At 42.4% G+C, this 26,529-nt stretch overlaps 1 protein-coding gene across 4 annotated transcripts in view; it reads right to left on the bottom strand.

Annotated features, from left to right (window-relative positions):
* RACGAP1 (Rac GTPase activating protein 1) overlaps positions 1-26,529 on the bottom strand; it is a 36,175-nt gene that overhangs the window by 2,671 nt on the left and 6,975 nt on the right. For 3 of the 4 annotated variants that reach the window (XM_010385365.2, XM_030939670.1, XM_010385367.2), the window contains exons 2-15: positions 24,902-24,990; positions 14,518-14,720; positions 13,358-13,494; positions 12,096-12,165; positions 10,414-10,467; positions 9,348-9,428; positions 7,764-7,881; positions 7,289-7,419; positions 5,191-5,355; positions 2,604-2,699; positions 2,321-2,519; positions 696-801; positions 390-522; positions 114-249 (exon numbers count right to left, since the gene is read on the bottom strand). In XM_010385365.2, the coding sequence (XP_010383667.1) occupies positions 114-249; positions 390-522; positions 696-801; positions 2,321-2,519; positions 2,604-2,699; positions 5,191-5,355; positions 7,289-7,419; positions 7,764-7,881; positions 9,348-9,428; positions 10,414-10,467; positions 12,096-12,165; positions 13,358-13,494; positions 14,518-14,720; positions 24,902-24,986 (1,714 nt within the window). In that variant the 5' untranslated portion in view covers positions 24,987-24,990. The remainder of the gene's footprint in view (positions 1-113; positions 250-389; positions 523-695; positions 802-2,320; positions 2,520-2,603; positions 2,700-5,190; positions 5,356-7,288; positions 7,420-7,763; positions 7,882-9,347; positions 9,429-10,413; positions 10,468-12,095; positions 12,166-13,357; positions 13,495-14,517; positions 14,721-24,901; positions 24,991-26,529) is intronic. The other variant, XM_030939671.1, reaches the window with a different exon arrangement.

Genomic DNA, 26,529 nt, shown 5'->3' with positions numbered 1-26,529 from the left:
ATTTTCCTTTAATGTTAGAATTTTCAAACAGCTCTAGCAAAGGCAGGAAGAGGGCACATGACTAAAACTAAAGAGGGAGCCAAGTCCCTGAAGAAGCACATCTTGGGCCTTACCTTTAATATCTGGTGTCTGTGGTGTTGAAAAGGCATTTGAGTTTTCAATGACATGTAGGGGGTCAATGTTCTCTTGCTCTACCATCATGAACTGACTCCAGTATTCCAGGGGCAAGGAAAGCAGGCGCTCAACCACCTAAAAGCCAGCAAATCTGTTAGCAAACTTCCAAAGCTCAGGGCTTCTCGACTTTCTTTTATGTTATCACATTACACAAGTTCACACACACACACACACACACACACACACACACACACACACACCCCGCACCTGCCTACCTTGGGTTGACGCTTGATGTCCTGTAACATTGTTACTGGGTCTGGATTGGGCACAGCATGGGCCACTATTGTAGGGCCAAAGACTTTAGCCAGATTGGCAACATCCATTTTAGTATGTGGACTCTGAGCCACTCTAAGCAAAAGAATATTAAATTAGAAGTCTTGCTCCTTGCTTAAATGCAGACCAAAATATAGATTCTATAAGAAAACAATTCATCCCTCATACTCCCAAACACTCAACTCACATTATCTTCCCCTTGGAAAAAAAATTCCCTAACTCCCAGAACAAGTTTCTGCGGTACTCACCTCTGCAAGTGAATCATGAGGAAAGCTAATGTGTCCCTGTTGGCCTGGGGCAGTTCACCAACAGCCTGGTACATGGCAGCTATGCTGTTGTCTTCATCTGTGATTTCTGTAATTGAAAAGAAAGCACCAAGAGGCCTAGACTTCTTTCCCTTGACAGTGGGCTTCCAAGTTATCGACCACAAAGTCTCATCTATACAGTAAGCTTCTGAAACTCCTGATTAGTTCATGACTACATCAGACTCTGGTTTCATTAACAAGCAGGATACTGGCCAACAGCTCAATATTAGAAGTCAGAACTTTTAAAAAATCTGCCTTTGAAGTTAGGGAAAGCAGTTGGCAACCGATGTGCTAGGAAGACAGGCATACAATTGCAGTGACTACAATTACCAAGAAGGTATTCATTCATAAAACATATTTAAGGGCCTACGATGTGCCAGGTACAAGTGCCGAGGATAAAGGAGAAGTAAAGCCCTTACCTTATGTAACCTACATTCTATTGGTGGAGTCAGTCAAAAAGCAAATACCTATCAGGTAGAGTGATACATAAATGAAGAAACAAGGCAGGCAAGAAGCTGGAAAGAAATGAGAGCCGTTAATCTAGACAAGGTTGTCAGAAAAGTGTTTCTGGGGACGAGGTATATGAAGAGAAATATGAAAGAAATAAAGGAGCAAACCATACAGTATCTAATGTAAGAGCATTCAGGTTGAGACAACAAATGTGAAGGCCTTACAGTAGGGAGTAAGGTTGGTATAGTCTAAGAACTGAAAAAGCTCCAGCCTAACTGGAGAGGAAGGAAAGAAAGGAAGAGCATTGTCCACAATAACATAATGAGAAAGGAAGAGGACAGGCAAAGGTGACACGCATACAGTTACCCATCCATCAAACTACTTGAGCACCTACTATGTTTCAGGCACTGTACTAGGCAGGAGCTAATAAAAAGAGTAAGGTGGCCAGGCGTGGTGGCTCATGACTGTAATCCCATCACTTTGGGAGACCGAGGTGGGTGGATCACCTGAGGTCAGGAGTTTGAAACCAGCCTGGCTAACATGGTGAAATCCCATTTCCACTAAAAATACAAAAAATTACCTGGGCGTGGTGGTGCATGCCTGTAATCTCAGCTACTCAGGAGGTTGAGGCAGGAGAATCTCTTGAACCCAGGAGGCGGAGGTTACAGTGAGCTGAGATAGTACCACTGCACTCCAGCCAGGGCAGCAGAGACACCGTCTTAAACAAACAAACAAACAAACAAAAGAGGCCCGGCATGGTGGCTCACGCCTGTAATCCCAGCACTTTGGGAGGCTGAGGCGGGCGAATCACGGGGTCAGGAGATTGAGACCATCCTGGCTAACAGGGTGAAACCCCGTCTCTACTAAAAAATACAAAAAATTAGCCGGGCGTGATACCACACGCCTGTAATCCCAGCTACTCAGGAGGCTGAGGCAGGAGAATCGCTTGAACCTGGGAGACAGAGGCTGCAGTGAGCCAAGATCACGCCCACTGACCTCAGCCTGAGCGACAAAGTGAGACTCTGTCTAAAAAAATAAAAAATAAATAAATAAATAAAAAGAGTAAGAAAACTACTGCCGTGAGGGAATTCATATTCAAATGTTACATCTGCCCTTACCTGCTGCTTCCATAAAGGCTTTGTTTAGGCGAAAGGTCAGAAGAGGTTCTTTGAGGTTTCGAAAAAAGTCTTTTAGAAGGCTACAGACAGCATGGATATCATCCACTTTGCTGAGGAGGGGTACAGTTTTCACTCTGAGGAATTTCTCTTTCAGCTCTTTTACTGTGCGGTCACAGCCGGAGATCCTATACAGGCCTGTCTATTATCAAGATGACATTTTTATTTAAAAACTTCCTAATTAACACAAATAACAAATTCACCATCTCCTACGGTTGACTCTTACCTCAGTCAGACCTCTTTGTTCAATCTCATTTACACAATGCACAACAATGGAGGGGATCATTGGAGAAGTCTGGGACACAAAGTCTGCCAGCATTCCCTGGAAAAAAAGAGTTTTAAATTATTATTTACACCATGTAGACCAACAGATGAAGACGACACACGAAGAACCACCTCCAATCTTATTCTCAGACTGGGACATCATGTCTACTTTTAAATTCCTATTCCCAAAGCATATATTAAAACAGAAACTATCAATTATTTTTCCTACCTCCATGCCAGGACTGATTTATTATCATACATAACACACTTTTTTTTTCTCTTTCATATATACCACACTTTTATGTGAACAAGGAATAAGACCACCAGCTATAACTAACTCCTTCTCATCCACTCAAGGACAGCAGAAAAAAGCAATAATGAAGTTACAGGTATAGCCTTTAATATGAAATAATTTATTACTCTAAACGGATTTTTTTTTCTAACAGAAGAAATCTGGAATAAGAGAAAAATAATCTTTTATACTTTCATTATTCTCAGTAAAAAAAATTACTTAACACATCTTATCACAGTTGATCATGACACAAACCTACCTGTAGGGGAGAACTCCATGGTTCTATATTAGAATACAGAACATGTGTAAAAAAAATGTACAGGTGGCCAGGTGCGGTAGCTCACACCTGTAATCCCAGCACTGTAGGAGGCCGAGGTGGGCAGATTACCTGAGGTCAGGAGTTTGAGACCAGCCTGACCAACATGGAGAAACCCTGTCTCTACTAAAAATACAAAATTAGCCAGGCGTGGTGGCACATGCCTGTAATCCCAGCTACTCAGGAGGCTGAGGCAGAAGAATCGCTTGAACCCAGGAGGTGGAGGTTGCGGTGAGCTGAGATTGCGCCATTGCACTCCAGCCTGGGCAACAAGAGTAAAACATCCTCTCAAAAAAAAAAAAAAAAGTACAGGCATGGATGAGAACTTGTAAGATTAGGGGAAAATAACATTTCATTTGCTGAAAAGTAGGTAGGAAGGTAGTCATTTTGATTCTTGCTAATGTTGCTTACATAATAAAATTTTTTTTTTTCGAGATAGGGTCTTGCTCTAATCCCGAGGCTGGAGTGCAGTGGTGTAATCACGGCTCACTGCAGTTTCAACCTCCCCACCTTAAGCAATAGTCCAACCTAGCTTCCTGAAGTAGCTACAAACACGGGCGCACACCACTAATCTGGCTAACTTATTTATTTATTCTTTGTAGAGATGGAATCTTGCTTTGTTGTCCAGGCTGGTCTCAAACTCTTGGGCTCAAGTGATTTTCCTGCCTCAGCCTCCCAAAGTGCTGAGATTACAGGCATGAGCTACCATGCTCAGCAATAACTAATTTCTTAATGGATTTAATCAGTTTGGATTAAACTGGTTAAATATTTGGAAATAAGCAACTTAATCTTGATACCCTATGATGAAGTATGTCTAACATAAAAGCAAGAATAAAAAGATAATTTTATCACAGACAAAATTATATGATAGCTGAGATTTGCTTCCAAGTAATTCATTGGACAGAGTTAGGAAGAGGCAACGATAGTATCGATAAATCAAGAACAGACATAAAGGCTGGGTGCCGTGGCTCACACCTAGAATCCCAACACTTTAGGAGGCCAAGGCAGGTGGATCACTTGAAGTCAGGAGTTCAAGACCAGCCTGGCCAACATGGCAAAACCCCATCTCTACTAAAAATACAAAAAAATTAGTTGAGCATGGTAGCACACGCCTGCAGTCCCAGCAACTTGGGAGGCTGAGGCATGAGAATCACTTGAGCCCAGGAGACAGAGGCTGCAGTGAGTCAAAGTTGCAATACTGCACTCCAGCCTGGGCAACATGGAAACTCTGTCTCAAAAAAAAGAGACATTAAAAAAAGAATGGACATGGCCGGGCACAGTGGCTCATGCCTGTAGTCCCAGCACTTTGAGAGGCTGAGGTGGGCGGATCACTTGAAGTCAGGAGCTTGAGACCAGCCTGGCCAACATGGTGAAACCCCGTCTCTACTAAAAATACAACCAAAAAAAAATTAGCCGGGCATGGTGGTGGTACATGCCTGTAATTCTAGCTACTTGGGAGGCTGAGGCAAGAGAATCACTTGAGCCCAGGGGGGCAGAGGTTGCAGTGAGCTGAGATCGTGCCAGTGCACTCCAGCCTAGGCAGCAGAGGAAAAAAAAAAAAAAAGAGAGAGAATGGACACAAGTTAGTAGTCATGGAAGTTAAGTGATAAGAACCAGGGGTTAGTTACACTAATCTCTTTAGTTTGATATATGTCTGAAATTTTCCAAAATGGGATGAAGGGGAGGAAGGAAGGGAGAAGAGGAGGAAAGGAGAAGCAGGGAAGAGGAAAAAGGAAAAAGGGGGAGGGCAAAGAAGTTTGGTTTAGAAAGGTATTAGACAAACCCAAATAGGACTCTTCAAGTAAATATCTTACAATTCTATTCATTATTTGTGGAAAGAAACATATTTGAGATCATTAATTTTAGAACAAAAACTGATACTAAGCCTTTGAAAGGCGAATCAAGAGGCTATAAAACAATGACGGCTCGTATAAGTCATACCTCTCCAATCTTGACAGGTGTTCCTATCAGGGTAGGAATGCAGGGAAGGGGACAGCGGTCCCGACATTCTGGATGAGATACCACACGACAGTCTCGGCACTTCAGAGATAATTTGCCAAATTTTATCCGCTTTCCACATGGAACACAGGATTCAGGTTTAATAACCTGGGATAAAACAGAGCAGAAGAAACAGAGTGATATGAATTAGAAAATTATCATCATAATCAACTTTTTTTTTTTTTTTGAGACTGAGTCTCACTCTGTCACCTGGGCTGGAGTGCAGTGGTGCAATCTCAGCTCACTGCAACCCCCGCCTCCCGGGTTCAAGTGATTCTCCTGTGTCAGCCATTCAAGTAACTGGGATTACAGGTGCCCACCACTACGCCCAGCTGATTTTTTGTATTTTTAGTAGAGACGGGGTTTCACCATGTTGGCCAGGCTGGTCTTGAACTCCTGACCTTGTGATTCACCCACCTCGGCCTCCCAAAGTGCTGGGATTACAGGTGTGAGCCACTGGGCCTGGCCTTTTTCTGTCTTTTTTTGAGATGGAGTTTCACTCTTGTTGCCCAGGCTAGAGTGCAATGGCGTGATGGAGGTTGGCTCACTGCAACCTCCACCTCCCGGGTTCAAGCGATTCTCCTGCCTCAGCCTCCTAGGCAGATGGGATTACAGGCATGCGCCACCACGCCCGGTTAATTTTTATATTGTTAGTAGAGACGTGGTTTCTCCACGTTGGTCAGGCTGGTCTTGAACTCCCGACCTCAGGTGATCCACTTGCCTCAGTCTCCCTAAGTGCTGGGATTACAGACGTGAGCCACTGCTCCCAGCCATAATCAACTAACATTTATTGAGCACTTAGTATGTGCCAAAAATTTTTCTAAGCCCTTTACACATATTTACATATGTAATTCTCACAGTAATCCCGTAAGATAGGTTTTGTTTTCTTCATTTTAAGATGAGGAAACAGAAGCAAAAAGAGTTTAAGTAACTCATTTAAGGTCATCCAGCTGGAAGGCAGCAGTGTGAGGTAGTGAAAAGAACTCGCTTAGAAAGAGCAGAAAACCTGGTTGTTGGATGTTGGCAAGGCATGGTAGCTCATGCCTATAATCCCAGCACTTTGGGAGGCTAAGGCGGGAGGATCACCTATGGTCAGGAGTTCCAGACCAGCCTGGCCAACATGGTGAAATCCCATCTCTACTAAAAGTACAAACATTTGGCCGGGCATGGTGGCGGGCGCCTGTAATCCCAGCTACTTGGGAGGCTGAGGCAGGAGGATCATTTTAACCCAGGAGGCAGAGGTTGCAGTGAGCCGAAATCACGTCACTGCACTCCAGCCTGGGCAACAGAGTGATACTCCATCTCAAATGAAAAAAAAGAAAAAAAGAAAACCTGGATGTTAAATGTGTCACTTACTATCATGTGGTTCAAAAATGTCAACTCCTCTGAACCTCAGTTAATTTGCTTGGATTTTTATAAGGAAATCAAATGGTACAAAAGCAAAACATTTTGAAAATCTTAGGTGATATATTCAAGAAAAAATGTAAACGTGTCACTAAAAAGTACTAACAATGGGCCAGGCACGGTAGCTCATGCCTCTAATCCCAGCACTTGGGGAGCTGAGGCAGGGGGAGCACTTGAGCCCAGGAGTTCGAGACAAGCCTAGGCAACATAGCAAGACCAGGTCTCTACAAAAAATTTAAAAATTAGTCGGGCATGGTGGCACACATCTGTATCCCAACTACTCAGGAGGCTGAGGCAGGAGGACTGCTTGAGATTGGGAGGTTAAGGCTACAGTGAGCTATGATCATACCACTGCACTCCAGCCTGGGTGATAGAGTAAGACTCTATCTCAAAAAAAAAAGTACTAACAATTGCTTCAGAAAAGGTTGGTCTCTTTAATTTAGTATTACTCACAGAATGGAAAGTAACTTACCTCTGTAACCAATGTTACTTCTGGAGAGTAAAATTGGAATGAGGAAGAAAATTTGACATTTAACTTTATAACACTAAAGTATTTAACTTTATTCCTGGTATTTATTACTTTCACAATTAAAAAATTAAAACATGCCTAAAACAAAATGAACAATCACAGACTTACCGTCTTAGAAACAAAGTCATGCAGGCGCATCCCTCCATTACTCTGTGGCGTGCCCACACTGTCTGTCTCAGTTCTTGGCTCCAGCTGCCTGCTGTTCAGGGTGGAGTCACTGTTCCAAGGTTGTAAAGTACCTAGAAAACAAGCAACTTTTAAGCTTTGCTTCTTAAGTATTTTGTTGCTTCTAAATTTTAGCTCCAATTTTAATTGGGAGATAAACAGTAATCTGTCATCATAGCCAAAAGTGAGTACTAATGGCTATGTAAAAAAATAGTTTCAAGAAAAACTAAAGTTATGCAAGTGGGCTAGCAATTCAAAGGTAAAGCATGACACAAGCAGTTATCTGGTCCTCGGTATGCAGCAGTAAGAAACTACCCAATACATCCAATCCCTGCCTCAGGAGGGTTCTAAGAAATCAACGCTCCAAAATTTTACTAGTTGTTTTACACAGGCCAGTTTAGTCACAAATTCAATGGACCTGTTTTCCTTCGGCTCCTGGTCCAATATGGCACAGTCTCAATAGTGGACACAGCTTCGATGGGCCCACCATCATTGGGAACAGTCACTGTAGTTTTTGCAACTATGGATTCATTCCCCTGCAACAAAAGTAGTAATGAGAGAAAGACAAACAAAGCATCTAACTTACCTTCTACTATAGGGTATTTTGGAGCAGGTTAAAAATTCCTTAGTCTTAGTCAAGACTTAAGACCCCAGTCTGAAACTTTTTTTTTTTTTTTTTTTTTTTTTTTTAGAGTTTTTCACTCTGTTGCCCAGGCTGGAGCACAGTGGCATGATCTCGGCTCACTGCAACCTCCACCTCCCAGGTTCAAGGGATTCTCCTGCCTCAGCCTCCTGAGTAGCTGGGATTACAAGCCTGTGCCACCACACCTGACTGATTTCTTTTTTTTTGAGACGGAGTCTCGCTCTATCACCCAGGCTGGAGTATAGTGGCCCAATATCAGCTCACTGCAAGCTCCGCCTCCTGGCTTCATGCCATCCTCCTGCCTCAGCCTCCCGAGTAGCTGGGACTACTCCTGGGACGTCCACCACCACGTCCAGTTAATTTTTTGTAGTTTTAGTAGAGACGGGGTTTCACCGTCTTAGCCAGGATGGTCCCGATCTCCTGACCTCGTGATCCGCCTCTTGGCCTCCGTGCTGGGATTACAGGCGTGAGCCACCGTGCCTCGCTGACTGATTTTTGTATTTTTAGTAGAGATGGGGGTTTCACCATGTTGACCAGGCTGGTCTCGAACTCCTGACCTCAGGTGATCATCCACCTGCCTAGGCCTCCCAAAGTGCAGGGATTACAGGTGTTAGCCACCACGCCTGACCTGAAACATTCTTATGTTGAAATCTCATGTTTGGCTGGGTGCAGTGGCTCATGCCTGTAATCCCAGCATTTTGGGAGGCTGAGGTAGGAACATCATGTGAGCCCAGCAGTTCGAGACCATCCTGGGCAGCAAGGAGAGACTCCCCCTCTACTTTAAAAAGTAAAAATAAAGAAATCTCATACTTAAGAAGATAAACATAGGTGATGGGGCATATATTCAAGCAACTAAGACTCACTCTGACAGTTGTTTACTTAATCAGAGTAATTCGATTCACATGGATAAGGATTCTACTGCATAGAAAAACTTTAACCAAAGCCAGGTGCGGAGGCTCATGCCTGTAATCCCAGCACTTTGGGAGGCTGAGGCGGGCGGATCACCTGAGGTCAGGAGCTCAAGCCCAGCCTGACCAATATGATGAAACCCCTTCTCTACTAAAAACACAAAAATTAGCCAGGTGTGGTGGCATGCGCCTGTTATCCCAGCTACCTGGGAGGCTGAGACAAGAGAATCACTTGAACCTGGGAGGCCAAGGTTACAGTGAGCCAAGATCATGCCATTGCACTCCAGCCTGGGCAATAAGAACAAAACTCTCTCTCAAAAAACAAACAAAAACTGTAACCAAACATCATCTCTCTCAAAACAATGCTGCAATGCTGACTCAGAGGAGTTTTAATGCTCGGGGCCTGTAATCTCTGTTATCTTGGCCTGACTACCTGGCCAAGTAGACTTACCTGGTCTACTGTGGAGCCAATGGAACGAGTTTTCTTTATAGGTCCAGGGGGACCATCAACAAACTGTCGGCTACTAGAGCGCTAAAAAGGAGACAAAGACCCGTAACTTTAGTGCCAAGCAGAACTGAAGCACAGAAGATAAAATTATTCCATCAGACAACTTGGATACAGGTCCTAGGGATTAGAGCTACAGTAAATAACAATGTGCTCTCTCTCTCTCTCTTTGCCTATTTCCACATGAAGAATAAGCTGTTCCAAAAGAATATGTTGTACAAAAATGCTCTCAGTGCCCTAGAAAAAATGAGCAAGCTGTGGAGAAATTTAGATGACACTACCAGAAAAAGTACAGCTGTAATCCTAACTAAGGACATGAAGTCTTGGAAACACATTAAGTACCCTAAACAAGCATACACAGATAGATCTCTATATATCCCATTATACACGCATTTCATCTGAAGCTTATATTACAGCACAAAAGTTCTGTGTAAAAATTCATATGACAATTCAAAACAAACAAGTTTATCCTTTTCCACTGTACGAATGAATTGAAATGCAGCCTAAACAGTGAAATGGACAGGATCCTGTCCTAAGTTACTACTTCAAAGAGTACCAATACTGGTTGGGAGCAGTGGCTCACGCCTATAATCCCAGCACTTTGGGAGGCCAAGGCAGGTGGATCACCTGAGGTCAGGAGTTCGAGACCAGCCTGGCCAACACGGTGAAACCCCGTTTCTACTAAAAATACAAAAATTAGCTGGGCGTGGTGGCGGGCACCTGCAATCCCAGCTGCTTGGGAGGCCAAGGCAAGAGAATTGCTTGAACCCAGGAGGCGAAGGTTGCAGTCAGCCAAGATTGCGCCATTGCACTTCAGCCTGGGCAACAAGAGCAAAACTCCATCTCAAAAAAAAGAGAATATCAATACTGACCCCACAGCATAAATTCATTTGTACTATGTGCTTAACAATGGCTAGAACAACATGTCAGGAATGCAGTATTATGGCAAAATTTGCAAAAATAACTCTATTATTACTATGTTTACAAAAAAGACTAAACAAACCATACATACCCTCTTTTCTCTCTTCTTCAGTTTGAAAGTCTTCACCAGAGAAGAGTCCCAATCCTGTTGACAATTACACTGTATTAATTTCTTTTTTTGGTTAGGCCTTCCCTAAACCCTGCACAAATAAATTTATAGAGAACTTTAAAGGCTTCGTCAGTCAGGCTACCTAATGTACAATTTGGGGAGAGTTAAAGAAGGGAAGGTCTCAAGTGTTTGAGCTATACAGCTATAGTAAGTTAATGTGCTTTCTTTCAAAAATTGAAGCTATTATTATAAAATCAGGAATCAATACCACAGAGGCAAGAAAAGGTAAAAGAATCAACTTCTGCCGTGATTATTTCCGGTGGCTGATCCTTTATTTCTGATTATTTTTGTAATTAGTTTTAAAACTTACAGAATGTTAGGCACTATACTGATCGTGTTAGATGTTATTCTTGCCCCCAAGGGACTGCCATTGTCTAATCAGATGCTCTGCATAATGTGGCCACTTAAAAAGTTCTACAGTTTAGGAACTTGGGACCTAAAACATGTTCACCACTAAAGAACTATTTGTCTTTTATTGTGGTCACATTTCAATTCACCTATTTTAACTATTTGCATTCATTTTAGTAGTTACCTGTGATTTCCTTACTCCTGATTATCCCTGAAAACAGTATCTAGAAATAGTGGTATACAGCAAATAATAGCTTAGCTAAATAAATTTAACTTCCCCAATTCATGGTCCAGTAATTTAGTTACTGGTTGTTTGATTCAGCTTCAGTTACAACAAATATCATATCATACATAGGTCTAGCTCAAAAATCAACTGATAATATGATCTAGTTTTATTATATATTCGAGACCTCCACTATATCATTCCCTATTTGAAAAAGATGATGCCTAATATTTTTATCTATAAAATGACCATATATTCCCTGGTCAAACACTGAATTTGAACAGAAAACTCCTAGCCATGTAACAAGTAGTTGTCACTTGTTTTGCTATATCAGAAAACCAGTCACCAAAAACTTCCTGATTTGTTTTGTTTGCTAGTTTTCAGCTAGCAACAGAAAAGATGCACAAATCAATGAACTATATCAAAGACTGTATCAGGAGATGACCTTTTATGCAGAAGCATCACTATAAATAAAAAGAAGTGTGCCGGCCCATAAAAGCAGGGCAACAAATAGTTTAACATGTTAACCATTGTTGATGAAAGCATTATATAGTGCCTAGAAACTCTAATCACACTTTTCTGGGTGAAAGCCCAGGACCTTGGTTTCCTTCTAATTGTGAAGTACGACTATGCTTTCCCCAAGAACCAAACTAATTCAGAAATAAGGCACAAATCTATTTAAGAGCAGCAAATAAACGCTGCCGACATACAGTCTTGCTAATATTTTTATTACTAGCTGGGCTTTAATAAGTCAAAATATAATCAATTAGTACAAGTGGCACACAGAGAACTATTAAATGAACTCAACTCACGCCAAATTCTGAATTCTATATTCTCACTTCAGAAACTAATACAAAAGCCAGTCTCTTATAGCTCATGTGGATTTACATTTTAAATTGCTAGTTCAGAATCTGTAACACATCAACTAATAAAATAGTAATGTAAGATGTTCAGAAGAGAGGACAGGAGAGATATTCCTGGGGAAGCAGAGGTAAGAAAAGTAGGTAATTCTCAGAGATCAAATGTTTATTACCAGTGATTCATCAGTCTTGTCAAAGCTGATATCTGATAAAATGGAACCAGATTCATCAATGGTTGATAGTCTAGATCAGTGAAACAATACAGTGTTAGACATAGTAGACCGTGGAATGTAAAATTCACCAACATTCAGAACAAGTCGTACTGGTCAGGTAATCAGTTAATTTCATAGCAAAATCTTCACTATGGAGACAACTACAATCTCAAACCCTGTGGTAGGCTACTTTGTATGGTTTCCACGGAGGAGTGTGTGTGCATGAGCACAGGTGCAGCACAGTTGCTTTTTCAGCAAAGACCTTATAACAGCAGTTGAAAGTTAGTCAGGGTTATGGGTGCTATTCTCTACTGAGTTTGTATTACAGGTTACTCAAAATTCACAAAATCAAGGGAATGAAGTTTAATTAGATCCCAACTGTGCTAGTTTCTACAAACGAGAGTATTACCCAACACTGACTTTTTAAGAAATTAAGCCTGTACGTCTTCTTAGTTATAAAGATTCCCCATAAAACAACCAAGCAACAAAACAAATAGCTGACCTTTCCCTGTGTATTGTACTGGGGATGTTAAATTCAAAGCCTGGTTGAGACTATTTTAAACAGTGGTGCAGTGGAACCAAAATTATTGTCTCGTCTTGGCTCACAGAGGCCTTTCTAAACCAGAAGAGCTATAAGAGCTCTCTGGAGAGTAAACACTGAAAGTATTGCTGAACTGCCACTTTCACCTTTGGGTTTCTTAGCAATGCGCAAGATTAGTTATTGATGCACAATTTAGCACCAATATCAAAATTTTATCCATGGCGAAACAACATCCTTAGGGAAGATTTAAAAATAAAATAAAATCCATCCTGGCTAATACGGTGAAACCCCGTCTCTACTAAAAAATACAAAAAACTACCCGGGCGAAGTGGCGGGCACCTGTAGTCCCAGCTACTCGGGAGGCTGAGGCAGGAGAATGGCGTAAACCCAGGAGGCGGAGCTTGCAGTGAGCTGAGATCCGGCCACTGCACTCCAGCCTAGGCGACAGAGCGAGACTCCCTCTCAAAAAAATAAATAAATAAATAAATAAATAAAATAAAATAAAATAAAATAAATAGGGACGTCCCTGTGCCTTTATTCCCCACCTACTCTTCCCCTCAAAATCTTTTTCTGCCTTTTTAAGCACACATTCTAGAAGCAGTATATTTAAGAATTCAGATAACAAGAATATCTGACAGCTGTGTTGCTTGTGATCGGATAACAAGAGATGCGGTTCCTCCACCTTTTGTTCCCAGCATTGCTGCTGGATGGTTGGCCTCTGTTGAGAAAAGCCAGAGCTGATTTTTGCTCCTCGCTTAGTTGAATGCTGCCAGATGTGTCACACATGAGCATCTCTCGAATCAGCTGAATCTGTCGTTCCTACAGACCAAAGCAGAGTAAAGCATCATAACTAGCCAGGGGAGAAAGCTTCACCTCAAATTTATGGGACAGGCAGACCAGAAGACATTAAAATACGAGCATTATGCAAATGGGCCTTCAGGAAGGCTGCTACACCAATAGCATATTAATTCACATCAAACCCAGATTATGTCTCTGATTTCTGAATGGCAAAATGAACTACATCTAGAATAGCAAAGTTTCTGCTACAAGACTTTTGGATTAACCTGCTAATCCAAGAGGAGAATAATGCAAAATGAGAGTCCCAAAATAGCAAAAACACTTTAGTGTCATTTTATCAGAACAAATATTGGCTTCTACGGATCAAAGCAGCCACCCACCTAAGTAGTGGAGCAAAATGCATTAAAATGGATACAAAGCTATAAAGCACTGGAACCAGACAATTTGAGTTTACTGAGGCATCTAACACTGTATACCAAGATGGATTGGTCCCTCCCAGTAAAGGCTTTCCTTTGCACTATGACCCATTCTGACACATAAAAATGGTAGTGTTCTGTGTCAGTCACATTGCTCAACTGGTTGAATACATCTAACCTTTTACTCTGAATTAGAGAGTGGTGATGAAAAGAGTCACAATTGTTTTGTCTGTATGAATGACAAAGTACCAGCTACTCATATAAGGATGGATATTCCGGGTAGCACTTAAAATAAACAATGGATGGCTAATATCTTGTGACAGATCAAGTACGTTAGGATCTCCCTCCCTCCCTTTTCCTCTAATTCTTTAAGTTCTCATTTGAAATCTGTCTGTTAAGTAATAGTTTCAAGTCTAAATGACAAAAACATATAAATTTCAAATTACGAAGAACAAGATTCCTAGTCTGCAATTTCAGCTCTAATCATGGGCAAGCTGTTAAAGAACAGGTCACTTTCAGTTCTTTAATGTGGAAGAAGAAACTAGGTATATCTGGCAAGTGGAAACTGTCAGACAATGCTTTCCCCCTCCCGCATCATCACTGTTCTAGCATGGAAAACAATACACACCAGCTTTTCGCAGTCAGCCTCAGCTCTCTGTCTCCGTTTGATCTCTACATCCACCTGATTACGTGCATGCTTCAGCTTAACGTCCAGAGCACTTCGCTCAGTCTCTGCTTTCATCAAAAGATCCTTGTATTTCCCCAGCTCATGGTCAGTCCTCTGCCACTTTTTACGGAAATCCTCAAAGTCCTTCGCCAACTGGATAAATTCTGAGGAAAAGGGGCATCTTTAATAATTCAAGCACCAAACAGTATAATTGCTCTAATAAATGAGTCCTACAGTTAGCTTTATTTGAAATTCATAATGAAGGAACCAGCTGAACTATGGGCAAATCCAGCTGAAAATAACCGGGTGCAGATCTTGGATATATTTGTCACTCTGATGAGAACTTTGTGGGTAGCAATTCCTATTTCGATAGGCCACTTACTTTTGGCTTAGCCAGTGGCATCTGCTATGGAATATGTAACTCATTAGTCACCTGGCTCCAGATGTAACACTAACACTGAAAGCTCCTGAACAGAAGGCAATCAAAGGGGGATACCTTTGAGGCAGCTGTCACGCACCAGGACAGTTATAGCTATAAAACAAAAACAGCTTCCTTTACAGTCACGCATTGCTGCACCAGAGAGATGTTAAACAGCAAATTCAAATGTAACTGCTGTAATATGCTCCAGTAGATGTAGATTAATATTACAGATGTCTAGACCTACAATTCCGTTTGGCTATATAATTATACAAATATTGATTTGAAAGTAAAAAGCCAATTTGCTTTTGCTCTTTAACACTGCCCTGAAGGGTATGTAAACATTCCAGTTGAAAAAAAAAAAGAGGAAGAGAAGATCATACTAGCTTTTGGTACATCCCTGATAGCACAATGTGAAGTCTCTTCAAATGTCTGCAAAGAGAGCATCACTTCCAAGGCAGCATCTCAAAGGAAGAAGATAACCCTGGTGGCATTCATTCTTATCTCCTGCTATTGGCAAAGCTGTTCTTCTGCAATGTATTTGCAAAAGTGCCTTACAATTTTCTAGTTAACCTCCATCTATCTCTAAGGATCACTCTCCACCAACATCAAGGAAGAAGGTCTCAACGTGTACATCTGCTGCTAGTCAAACTAACCCAGTTTACAGCGAAACTAGGCCAAATTCACACACAGTTAGCAGATTCTTAGGTAGTAAGGGCACTTTTCCCATATGAATTTAACCTAAGAGCACAGAAACAATATATAGTCCTTTTTAAACAATTTTAATAATTTGACCAAATATCAAACTTACAAATTAGGATACCAATTTGTTCCAGAGAAACCAAGTCATTAAGGAAACTTTCGTTTTTAGCAAACAACAAATTTCAGCAAAATAGGTTATTATGACCTAGTTATCTTAAACAATGCAAATATCAACAATAAAAAAAAAAGTATGGCTGGGCACGGTGACTCACACCTGTAATCCCAGCACTTTGGGAGGCTGAGGCGGGCGGATCACGAGGTCAGGAGATCAAGACCATCCTGGCTAACATGGTGAAACCCCGTCTCTACTAAAAATACAAAAAAATTAGCCGGGCATAGTGGCGGGCGCCTGTAGTCCCAGCTACTCGGGAGGCTGAGGCAGGAGAATGGTGTGAACCTGGGAAGCGGAGCTTGCAGAGAGCTGAGATCGTGCCACTGCACTCCAGCCTGGGCAACAGAGACTCCGTCTCAAAAATAAATAAATAAAGTATTACGATTCAAATAGTTTTAAGAAATAATACGTTGGGTTAGTCTGGAACATGCTACTTTTTTGTGGGTTTTTTTTTTTTTAGCTTAAAGAAAAAAACCTATCTGTTTGCAAACTAAATACCGTACGCATACACACTCAAAATATTTACCAAACCGAAAAACAATTTTGAAAATAAAAAGATTTTCATCTGACCTAATTTTCCTGGTTTGTTTGTTCTTTAGGATACTCCTTTTACTAAATTACTGCTTCAGCTTAGTTTAAGTCAGACCCAAAGCAGAACATTTACATACCTGATTAATATATTACTTTTTGTGTTTGCAGGTGAGAAATGTGAAAAAAAGTACTGTCTTTTTTCTTTTTTTTGAGACAGAGTTTCACTTTTGTTGCCCAGGCAGAAGTGCAATGGCACAATCTTGGATCACCGCAATCTCCGCCTCCTGGGTTCAAGCAATTCTCCTGCCTCAGCCTCATGAGTAGCTGGGATTACAGGTGTGGGCCACCATGCCCAGCTGATTTTTGTATTTTTTGTAGAGATGGGGTTTCACTATGTTGGCCAGGCTGGTCTCAAACTCCTAACCTCAGGTGATCCACCGGCCTTGGCCTCCAAAAGTGCTAGGATTACAGGTGTGAGGCACTGTGCCCGGCATACTTTTTACTTGAGACAGTCTTCCTCTGTCACCCAGACTGGAGTGCAGTAGCACAATCTCAGCTCACTGCAACCTCTGCCTCCCAGGTTCAAGCAACTCTCTTGCCTCAGCCTCTTGAGTAACTGGGACTACAGGCATACGCCACCACGCCCAGCTAATTTTTGTATTTTAACTACAGATGGAGTTTTACCATGTTGGCTAGGCTGGTCTCAAACTCCTGACCTCAAGTGATTCCCCCGCCTCAGCCTCCCAAAGTGCTAGGATTATATGCATAAGCCACCACGCCCGGCCGAAAGACACTACTTTTATGTACAATTCTGCTATGAGCAAAGTTTGCTAGGATCGGGTCAGAAGGCATTTCGGACTACAGATCAGAAACAATTTTGATGTTGAAGACCAACAATCGGCCGGGCGCGGTGGCTCAAGCCTGTAATCCCAGCACTTTGGGAGGCCGAGACGGGCGGATCACGAGGTCAGGAGATCGAGACCATCCTGGCTAACATGGTGAAACCCCGTCTCTACTAAAAATACAAAAAACTAGCCGGGCGAGGTGGCGGGCGCCTGTAGTCCCAGCTACTCGGGAGGCTGAGGCAGGAGAATGGCGTGAACCCGGGAGGCAGAGCTTGCAGTGAGCCGAGATTGCGCCACTGCACTCCAGTCTGGGCGACAGAGTGAGACTCCGCCTAAAAAAAAAAAAAAAAAAAAAAAAGTAGACCAACAATCATGGCACTGTTTTGGTCAGTTGGTGAATCACAATTCAGCTTGGAACTTGCCTTTCATGAAGTGCACATTAAAAGATTTATAAAATTCAGGTCGGGCATGGTGGCTCTCGCCTGTAATCCCAGCACTTCGGGAGGCTGAGGCGGGCAGATCACTTGAGGCCAGTAGTTCAAGACCAGTCTGGCCAACATGGTGAAACCCTGTCTCTACTTAGACACAAAAATTAGCTGGGCTTAGTGGTATCCGCCTGTAATCCCAGCTACTCCAGGAGGCAGAGGTTGCAGTGAGCTGAGATTGTGCCACTGCACTCCAGCCTGGGCAACAGAGTGAGATACTATCTCAAAAAAAAAAAGACTTATAAAATTCAAATGACAGTACCTCCTTTAAAAAGTTATATACACCCTAAACTATGAAGTGCACCTATGAAAAAGGAGGAAAGAGGCCGGGCGTGGTGGCTCAAGCCTGTAATCCCAGCACTTTGGGAGGCCGAGACAGGCAGATCACGAGGTCAGAAGATCGAGACCATCCTGGCTAACATGGTGAAACCCCGTCTCTACTAAAAAATACAAAAACCTAGCCGGGCGAGGTGGCAGGCGCCTGTAGTCCCAGCTACTCGGGAGCCTGAAGCAGAATGGCGTAAACCCAGGAGGCGGAGCTTGCAGTGAGCTGAGATCCGGTCACTTCACTCTAGCCTGGGCGATAGAGAGAGACTCCGTCTCAAAAAAAAAAAAGAAAAAAAAGAAAGAAAAGAAAAAGAAAAAGGAGGAAAGAGAAGGGAAATTTCCAAATTGAGGGTTATCTTTGACTTATTTAAAATTTAAAAATCAGGATTTGGTTCATAGCTCAGCAAGCAGATTTAAGTGGGTCCAGAAATCTTGATTTTTTTTTTCCATTTACTCCCCAAGGCCTTTGAACAGGCTCTTCCATTTGTCTTCCCCACTACCCTCTCTAAGTTTCTTAAGGACAAAGACCCTATGTCTCCTTTGCTCTTTTATCTCCAGTGTTGTAACCTGCCTAACACACAGTAGACACTTGAAATATCTGTTGAACAAATGAATGAATGAAAAGCCACTGTTCAAATTAAATTTACCAGCATCCAAGACCACCCTACCAGTTTAAGCAAACTTACCTCCCACCACTATGCAATACACATCTAGCTAAACCGGTCTGCCCCTGCCCACAGAAGAGGCCTTCTCACTTGTGACCAAGCTGTGCACTCCAAATGGAATGCCCTACCTACTCTTCTTAACATACCCATTTACCAAGTCCCATCTGGTCTGTGAATCTTTTCCTAATCAGTTTGCAACACATTAAATTTTTCTAGATTACCCAAAAGCATGTATTTTGATACTTGTACTATCTTCTGTTTCATGAGAAAAAAAATCCTGTCTCTGAAACTAAAATACTATAATCTTCTTCAAGACAGGCAATATATCATATATACTTCAGTATTTGATACTGTGCATAGTGTAGTACAAACCTAGTATATCACTGGTACACAATAAGCACCTGATAAATGTTAAATTATACTTATTCCTAATTTATACACCAATGATATTTTTTTAAAAAGCTCAGGCAGCTTATGACAAATTAAAAATAGAACATAAAAAACTGTGTGGACTGGAGAAAACAAGATAACAAAATACGCTATTAAAGTCATCTTTTTTAAAATATTAACTTTCATTCTGATCTTCCTGTAACTTGGACTTAGCTCGCTCCTTTTTTTTTTTTAGAGACGGAGTCTCACTCTGTTGCCCAGACTATAGTGTAATGACATGATCTTGGCTGACTGCAACCTCCACCTCCCGGGTTCAAGTGATTCTCATCTCTCAGTCTCCCAAGTAACAGGGATTACAGGTAAACACTACCATGCCTGGCTAACTTTTTGTATTTTTAGTAGAGAAGGGGTTTCACCATGTTGGTCAGGCTGGTCTTGAACTCCTGACCAAGTGATCTGCCCGCCTTGGCCTCCCAAAGTGCTGGGATTACAGGTGTGAGCCACTTTGCCCAGCCCGGACTTAAGCTTTTTAAAAAACAATACATGCCGAGCATGGTGGCTCACGCTTGTAATCCCAGCACTTTGAGTGGCCAGGGCAGGTGGATCAACTGAGGTCGGGAGTTAGAGACCAGCCTGACCAACATGGAGAAACCCCATCTCTACTAAAAATACAGAATTAGCCAGGCATGGTGGCACATGCCTGTAATTCAGCTACTCGGGAGGCTGAGGCAGGAGAATCACTTGAACCCAGGAGGTGGAGGTTGCGGTGAGCTGAGATTGCACCACCGCACTCCAGCCTGGGCAACAAAGAGTGAAAAACTGTCTCAAAAAAAAAAAAAAAAAAAATCAATACAAAAAAGAGAAAGAGGAATGAAGTTAATGATGAAAGGCAAGAGTGAGGAGTTAAGGGATACTTAGGCATGCGGGGAATTCCTAAGGATCTAAGAAGAGTAGAGGCCGGGCACAGTGGCTCACGACTGTAATCCCAGCACTTTGCGGGGCCAAGGCAGGTGGATCACTTGATGTCAGGAGTTCAAGACCAGCCTGGACAACATGGTGAAACATCGCTACTAAAAATACAAAAACTAGCCAGGCTTGGTGGCATGCACCTGTAATTCCAGCTACTTGGGAGGCTGAGGCAGGAGGATCACTTGAACCCAGGAGACGGAGGTTGTAGTGAGCTGAGATCATACCACTGTACCCCAGCCTGGGCGACAGAATGAGACTGTCTCAAAAAAAAAAAAAAAAGAAAAGAAAAAGAAAAAAAGAGGACAGACACTGGGGTGGATGCACAAAGTTGATTGTAGTGTCTAAAAAACATAGGGCCACTTTAGTTCCTCAAAAACCAACATTTGCCAGGCGCACTGGCTCACACCTATAATCCCAGCACTTTGGGAGGCTAAGGTAGGAGGATCACCTGAGCCCAGGAGTTCAACGCCGCAAGACCTTGTCTCTACAAAAAATAGAATTAAAACAAAAGTAGTGCTTACGGTAGTTTGGGAGAAAAAGTAAATAATAAAAATTCAAAATAAAATAATAAAAATAAATATAGGCCGGGCGCGGTGGCTCACGCCTGTAATCCCAGCACTTTGGGAGGCCGAGGCGGGCGGATCACAAGGTCAGGAGATCAAGACCACGGTGAAACCCCGTGTCTACTAAAAATACAAAAAATTAGCCAGGCGTGGTGGCAGGCGCCTATAGTCCCAGTCACACAGGAGAATGGCGTGAACCCGTGAGGCGGAGCTTGCTGTGAGCCAAGATTGTGCTACTGCACTCCAGCCTGGGCAACAGAGTGAGTTTCCGTCTGAAAAAAAAAAAAAAATGAGCCGGTGCGGTGGCATGAACCTATAGTTCCAGCTACTCAGGAGGCTGAGGTAGGAGGATTGCTTGAGCCCAGGAGTTCAACGCCGCAGTAAGCTATGATTGCACCACTGTACTCCAGCCTGGGCAACAGAGCAAGACCTTGTCTCCAAAAAACAAAAACTAGGCCGGGCATGGTGGTTCACGCCTGTAATCCCAGCACTTTGGGAGCCAAGGCGGGTGGATCACCTGAGGTCAGGAGTTCAATACCAGCCTGGCCAACGTGATGAAACCCTTTCTCTACTAAAAACACAAAAATTAGCCAGGCATGGTGGCAGACACCTGTAATCCTAGCTACTCAGGAGGCTGAAGCAGGAAAATTGCTTGAACCTGGGAGGCAGAAGTTGTAGTGAGCTGAGATCCTGCCACTGCACTCCAATCTGGGCAACAGAGTGAGACACTGTTTCAAAAAAATAAAAAATAAATGAGAGCCGGGTGTGGTGGCTCATGCCTGTAATCCCAGCACTTTGGGAGGCCAAGGCAGACGGATCACCTGAGGTCAACAGTTCAAGACCAGCCTGACCAACATGGAGAAACCCCGTCTCTACCAAAAATACAAAATTAGCCAGGCGTGGTGGCGCATGCCTGTAATCCCAGCTACTCGGGAGGCTGAGGCAGGAGAATCTCTTGAACCTAGGAGGCAGAGGTTGCGGTGAGCCGAGATCGCACCATTGCACTCCAGCCTGGGTAAGAGTGAAACTCTTGTTTCAAAAAATAAAAATAAAAAATAAAAAAAGCCAACATTCCAAATTAGAGATTTGGAGAAGGAGGTAAAATGTACCTCTATAAGAGAAATAAATGGGAAGGTAAAAATTTGCTTATATAATAAAATCAGGATTTCTGTAAAAATAAATATTTTGGGGGGGAGATTTCTGGCATAATCATTTCCCAAAGTATTTTCACAACATCTCAATTTATGCCCAAATCCTCATAGCACTCCCACAAAGAAAACAGAGATGTTTAAATTCCTATTTTATAGGTGGAGAAACAGACACAGAAATAACAGGTAAAAGCTAGCACTAGTTATCAACACTCTAAACCACAGAGTCTTCCCTCTGCCCCCATATTTTATCAGTTGCCTCCTTCTATAGGTCTTATTATCACAATCTCTTCTACCCATTTCTCCCTACTTCCATCTTCACAACCACCATGCCAGTTAGGCCTGTTATTGCCTCTTTCCTGAGCTATGACAACCATGTCATTCCTAGTCAGTCTCCCAGCATCCACCTCTAATGCAGCCTACACCTCTGCCAGGGTAATCTTCCCAAAGCACAGTTCTGATTATGTCACTCCCCCTTACTCCTATTTCCCTCAAGTCCCACACCCTCTTGCCTCCGCTCAGGCTGTCGCCTGATCTAAAATACCCCCTTTCATCTCTGCCTGTTGGGATTCTACCTACAGCTAAAGCTCAGCTCAAACCCTTTCCACCATAACATCATTTAGTCATCCCTTTCCCTCAATTCAAAAATGCTAAAAGCCCTGATAGGTTCTCACAAAATATTTGCTGAATGAACCTGAATATTAAGATCTCTTATTCCACACTCTAGTCCCCACCACACTCTAAAGTAATCCATCTTCTGAGATGATGTGACCTCAAAGAGAAGCCTAATTAGTATGCCATTGTGGTTACTGAGCTGGTACCAGATGATAGGGTCATGCAGCAGCTATTAGAGAGAGAAAATAGAATATTGTTTTGAAAGGCCTGTAAGTGGATAAGAGCTATTAAAAACATCAATCAATTCAAAGAAAATATTGAATGGCATAAGCAAGACACCACAGTAAGTACTATAGAAATAAAAAAAAGTTCAAGACACAGTTCTTACATTACTTTAACACCAGTAAGGCTGACTTGAGAACAACATTTACTAAATTAGGTATTAATGAAAGTCTGAAATAGGAGAGGATGGTAATACAAAGAGAAGCTGGTGTAGAATAATTCCCTTAGATCACATGTCAGTACCATCAGCCCCATTTTTCTTTCTTGCTAATTTATTTCCCAGATGGTTCCTCTATTAGCACCTCCTTTTTCTCCCCAGTTCGCCACCCCATCTCAATCCTTTATTCTTTCCCCCGGGGAGATGGAGTCCCACTCTGTCACCCAGGCTGGAGTGCAGTGGCACAATCATAGTTCACTGTAGCCTCAAACTCCTGGGCTGAAGCGATCCTTCAGCCTCCTGAGTATCTGGGACCACAGGCGTGTGTCACCACACCCAGCTAATTCTTTTGTTTTTGAAATAGAGTCTCGCTCTGTCCTAGGTTGGAGTGCACGAGTGTGATCTCAGCTCACTGCAACCTCCGCCTTCCCAGTGATCCTCCCACCTCAGCCTCCGAGGTAGCTGGGATCACAGGAGCATGCCACCACACCGGCTTTTTCTTTTTCTTTTTTTTTTCTGTAGAGATGGGGTTTTTGTGGCCAGGCGCTCACACCTGTAATCCCAGCACTTTGGGAGGCTGTGGTGGGTGGATCATTTGAGGTCAGGAGTTCAAGACCAGCCCGGCCAACATGACAAAACCCCATCTCTACTAAAAATACAAAAATTAGCTGAGTGTGGTGGCGGACGCTTATAATCCCAGCTACCTGGGAGGCTGAGGCAGGACAATTGCTTGAGCCCAGAAGGTGGAGGTTGCAGTGAGCTGAGATCACGCCACTGCACTCCAACCTGGGTGACAGAGTGATATTCCATCTCAAAAAAAAAATAAAACCAGAGATGGGGTTTTGCCATGTTGCCTAGGTTGGTCTCAAACTCCTGGACTCAATTGATCCACTCATCTCAGCCATACAAAGTGCTAAGATTATAGGCATGAGCCACTATGCCCAGCTGCTAATGTTTTCAGAGACAGTCTTGCTATGTTGCCCAAGCTGGTCTCAAACTCCTGGCATCAAGTGATTCTCCTGCCTCAGCCTCCTGAGTAGCTGGGATTACAGGTGCAAGCCACCAAACTTGGCTCTCAATCATTAATTACTCAGCATCAAATATATGAATTAGGTGAAAGCAGATGCCTAGTATCTCCTTCAAAAAGAAATTGTGGACTGGGCCTGGTGGCTCATGCCTATAATCCCAGCACGTTGGGAGGCAGAAGTGAGAGGACTGCTTGAGGCCAGGAGGTGGACACCAGCCTGGGTAAAATAGGGAGACCTTATCTCTACAAAAAATTTTGAAAAAGTAGCAGGGCATGGTGGCACAACCTGGGAGACAGAGTGACATTCTTAAAAAAGAAAAAAAAGAAAAAAGAAGAAATTATGACTTTTTCTCACTTCAACTGAAAATGCTTTTATAGAACACAAAGAAAATCCAAGATAAAAAGTATACCCAACTACTACTCTAAAGAAAAAAGCAATATCCTAGTAAATTTTTCCCAGTTCATGGCACAGAAAATAGTGCCAACTATTCAGCGGAAAAAGAATCTTGATAATAAAATAGCGGCCGGGCACAGTGGCTCATGCCTGTAATCCCAGCACTTTGGGAGGCCGAGGCAGGCGGATCACCTGAGGTCAGGAGTTTGAGAACAGCCTGGTTAACATGCAAAACCCTGTCTCTACTAAAAATACAAAAAATTAGCCAGGCGTGGTGGCATGTGCCTGTAATCCCTGCTACTCGAGAGGCTGAGACAGGGAATCGCTTGAACCTGGGGAGCAGGGGTTGCAGTGAGCCGCGATGTCGCCACTGCGCTCCAGCCTGGGTGACAGAGAGAGACTCCATCTCAAAAAAATAAATAAAGATAATAAAAAAGCCTGGCTAAAACCTGTTAAGAGCAGCTATAGAAAAGAATTTTAGTGACCATTTAGAATGAGTGCCTGTTAGGCTTTGACCACGTAAGTGACCACTGCTTTATTTTTAGGTAACCCAAATGAAAAACAACTTTAAGACTGGAAAATACTTCAGCTTTGTAAAAATCCCAAATTTGAAATCTGTTTTTCCTTTTGGACAGGCCAGCTCAGAATGACTTACGGAGTTCATTTCCTTCACTGAGAATCTCTGCCCGGCGCACAAGCTGCTCAAACAGATTCCGCATATTCAGCATCATAGTATCCATCTTTCTGCCAAGAAATCAAATATACATTAGGGGTCCTGCCTTCTCACCCACGACAGAAGATTCTATAGCAATCCAGCCATCAGTGACCAACATCTGGACTCTTCCATTTATAACTACCATTATAAGAATCTCAAGCTAACAACAGATGTTTTGTGTGATTCTTATTATAAAAACAAACTTGGAATATTTAAGACTCATCTGAAAATTAGAAAACCATTTCAGACCTTTGAATATAACAGCCCCTCCAATCACTTTGTAGCAGAAAACAAACAGGGAAGAGCATGTCAGTTGATTACTAAGTGACTGACCAACAACAAAATGTGGTTCTTCAAGTCAAGCCTATTGATTAATATAATACTTTTGCCAGTTTATTCCTTGTGGGCCTTGAAGACCTACAATGTAACTTAAAATATCTGTTTTTAATTTCATTTTTAGCTAATGCCCCTGTTGCAACTGCCTTTTAAAATGCAGGACATGGTCAGCACATTTCCTACCAACAGCACAGATGATGTCACACGAATGATTAAGTGGGAAAATCGCCAGCTCAGCAGCACAAGAATTATTTCTGTAATGCAGGGCTCTCTGCTGGGCTGCGTGCAGGAACTACGTCTAACAAATTTATACTAAGTAGAGGCAAAGGATTATGTTGTACCACATTCTGGCATCAGAGAGACAATACACCACCTTCACAGTTCGAAGGGCAAAGCAAAAATCATTTGCTACTGTGTTCTGTATAGTGAATTTCAGGCTTCATATTTCCCCCCAAAGGCCTGCTGATACTATAGAAAAAACAGTGTCGTTACAGGCAGTTATATTCCAAATAGACTTTAACTGGGAACACTTTGAGGAAATAAGATCTTCACTTAACAGTCAAGAAAGAAAGACATTAACTGGATGTTATGAAAACTATCAAGGAAATGAAATAAAAAGTCAAATTTCATTAGAAATATAATGTCCTCAGAAATACTATTAAAGGATTCTTATGTTTCTCTTAACCAATGCTTCAACATTCTAGTCCAGGTCCTTATTTCCTAAAAAAAATTTTAAGAACTCTTATGAAGGGTTAGTGATTTTGCAATGTTTATAAGATTGTACCACAAGCTATGAGAGCAAGAAAAAATATATTAAAAAGCACAAAGAACAAAGAATATATGAACATAGGCTGGGCACGGTGGCTCACATCTATAATCCCAGCACTTTGGGAGGCCAAGGTGGGTGGATCACTTGAGGTCAGGAGTTCAAGACCAGCCTGGGCCAACGTGGTGAAACCCTGTCTCTAGTAAAAACACAAAAATTAGCTGGGCACAGTGATGTGTGCCTGTAATCCCAGCTACTTGGGAGGCTGAGGCAGGAAGATTGCTTGAACCTGAGAGGCAGAGGTTGAGCTGAGACGGTGCCACTGTACTCCAGTCTGGGTGCCAGAGCAAAAAAAAAAAAAAAAAAAGAATATATAAACATAAGATATTTTCTATTAAGTGCTGCAGAATTATTCATTTATACTCATATGATAATTGCTGTAATAGAAAAAAAGTTTTCAGTTCCA

This window comes from Rhinopithecus roxellana, chromosome 10 (assembly GCF_007565055.1).
Source record: "Rhinopithecus roxellana isolate Shanxi Qingling chromosome 10, ASM756505v1, whole genome shotgun sequence".
Lineage (NCBI taxonomy): Eukaryota > Metazoa > Chordata > Mammalia > Primates > Cercopithecidae > Rhinopithecus > Rhinopithecus roxellana.
Note: the sequence above shows the minus strand (reverse complement) of the source record. Positions and strands in the feature narration are given on the sequence as shown.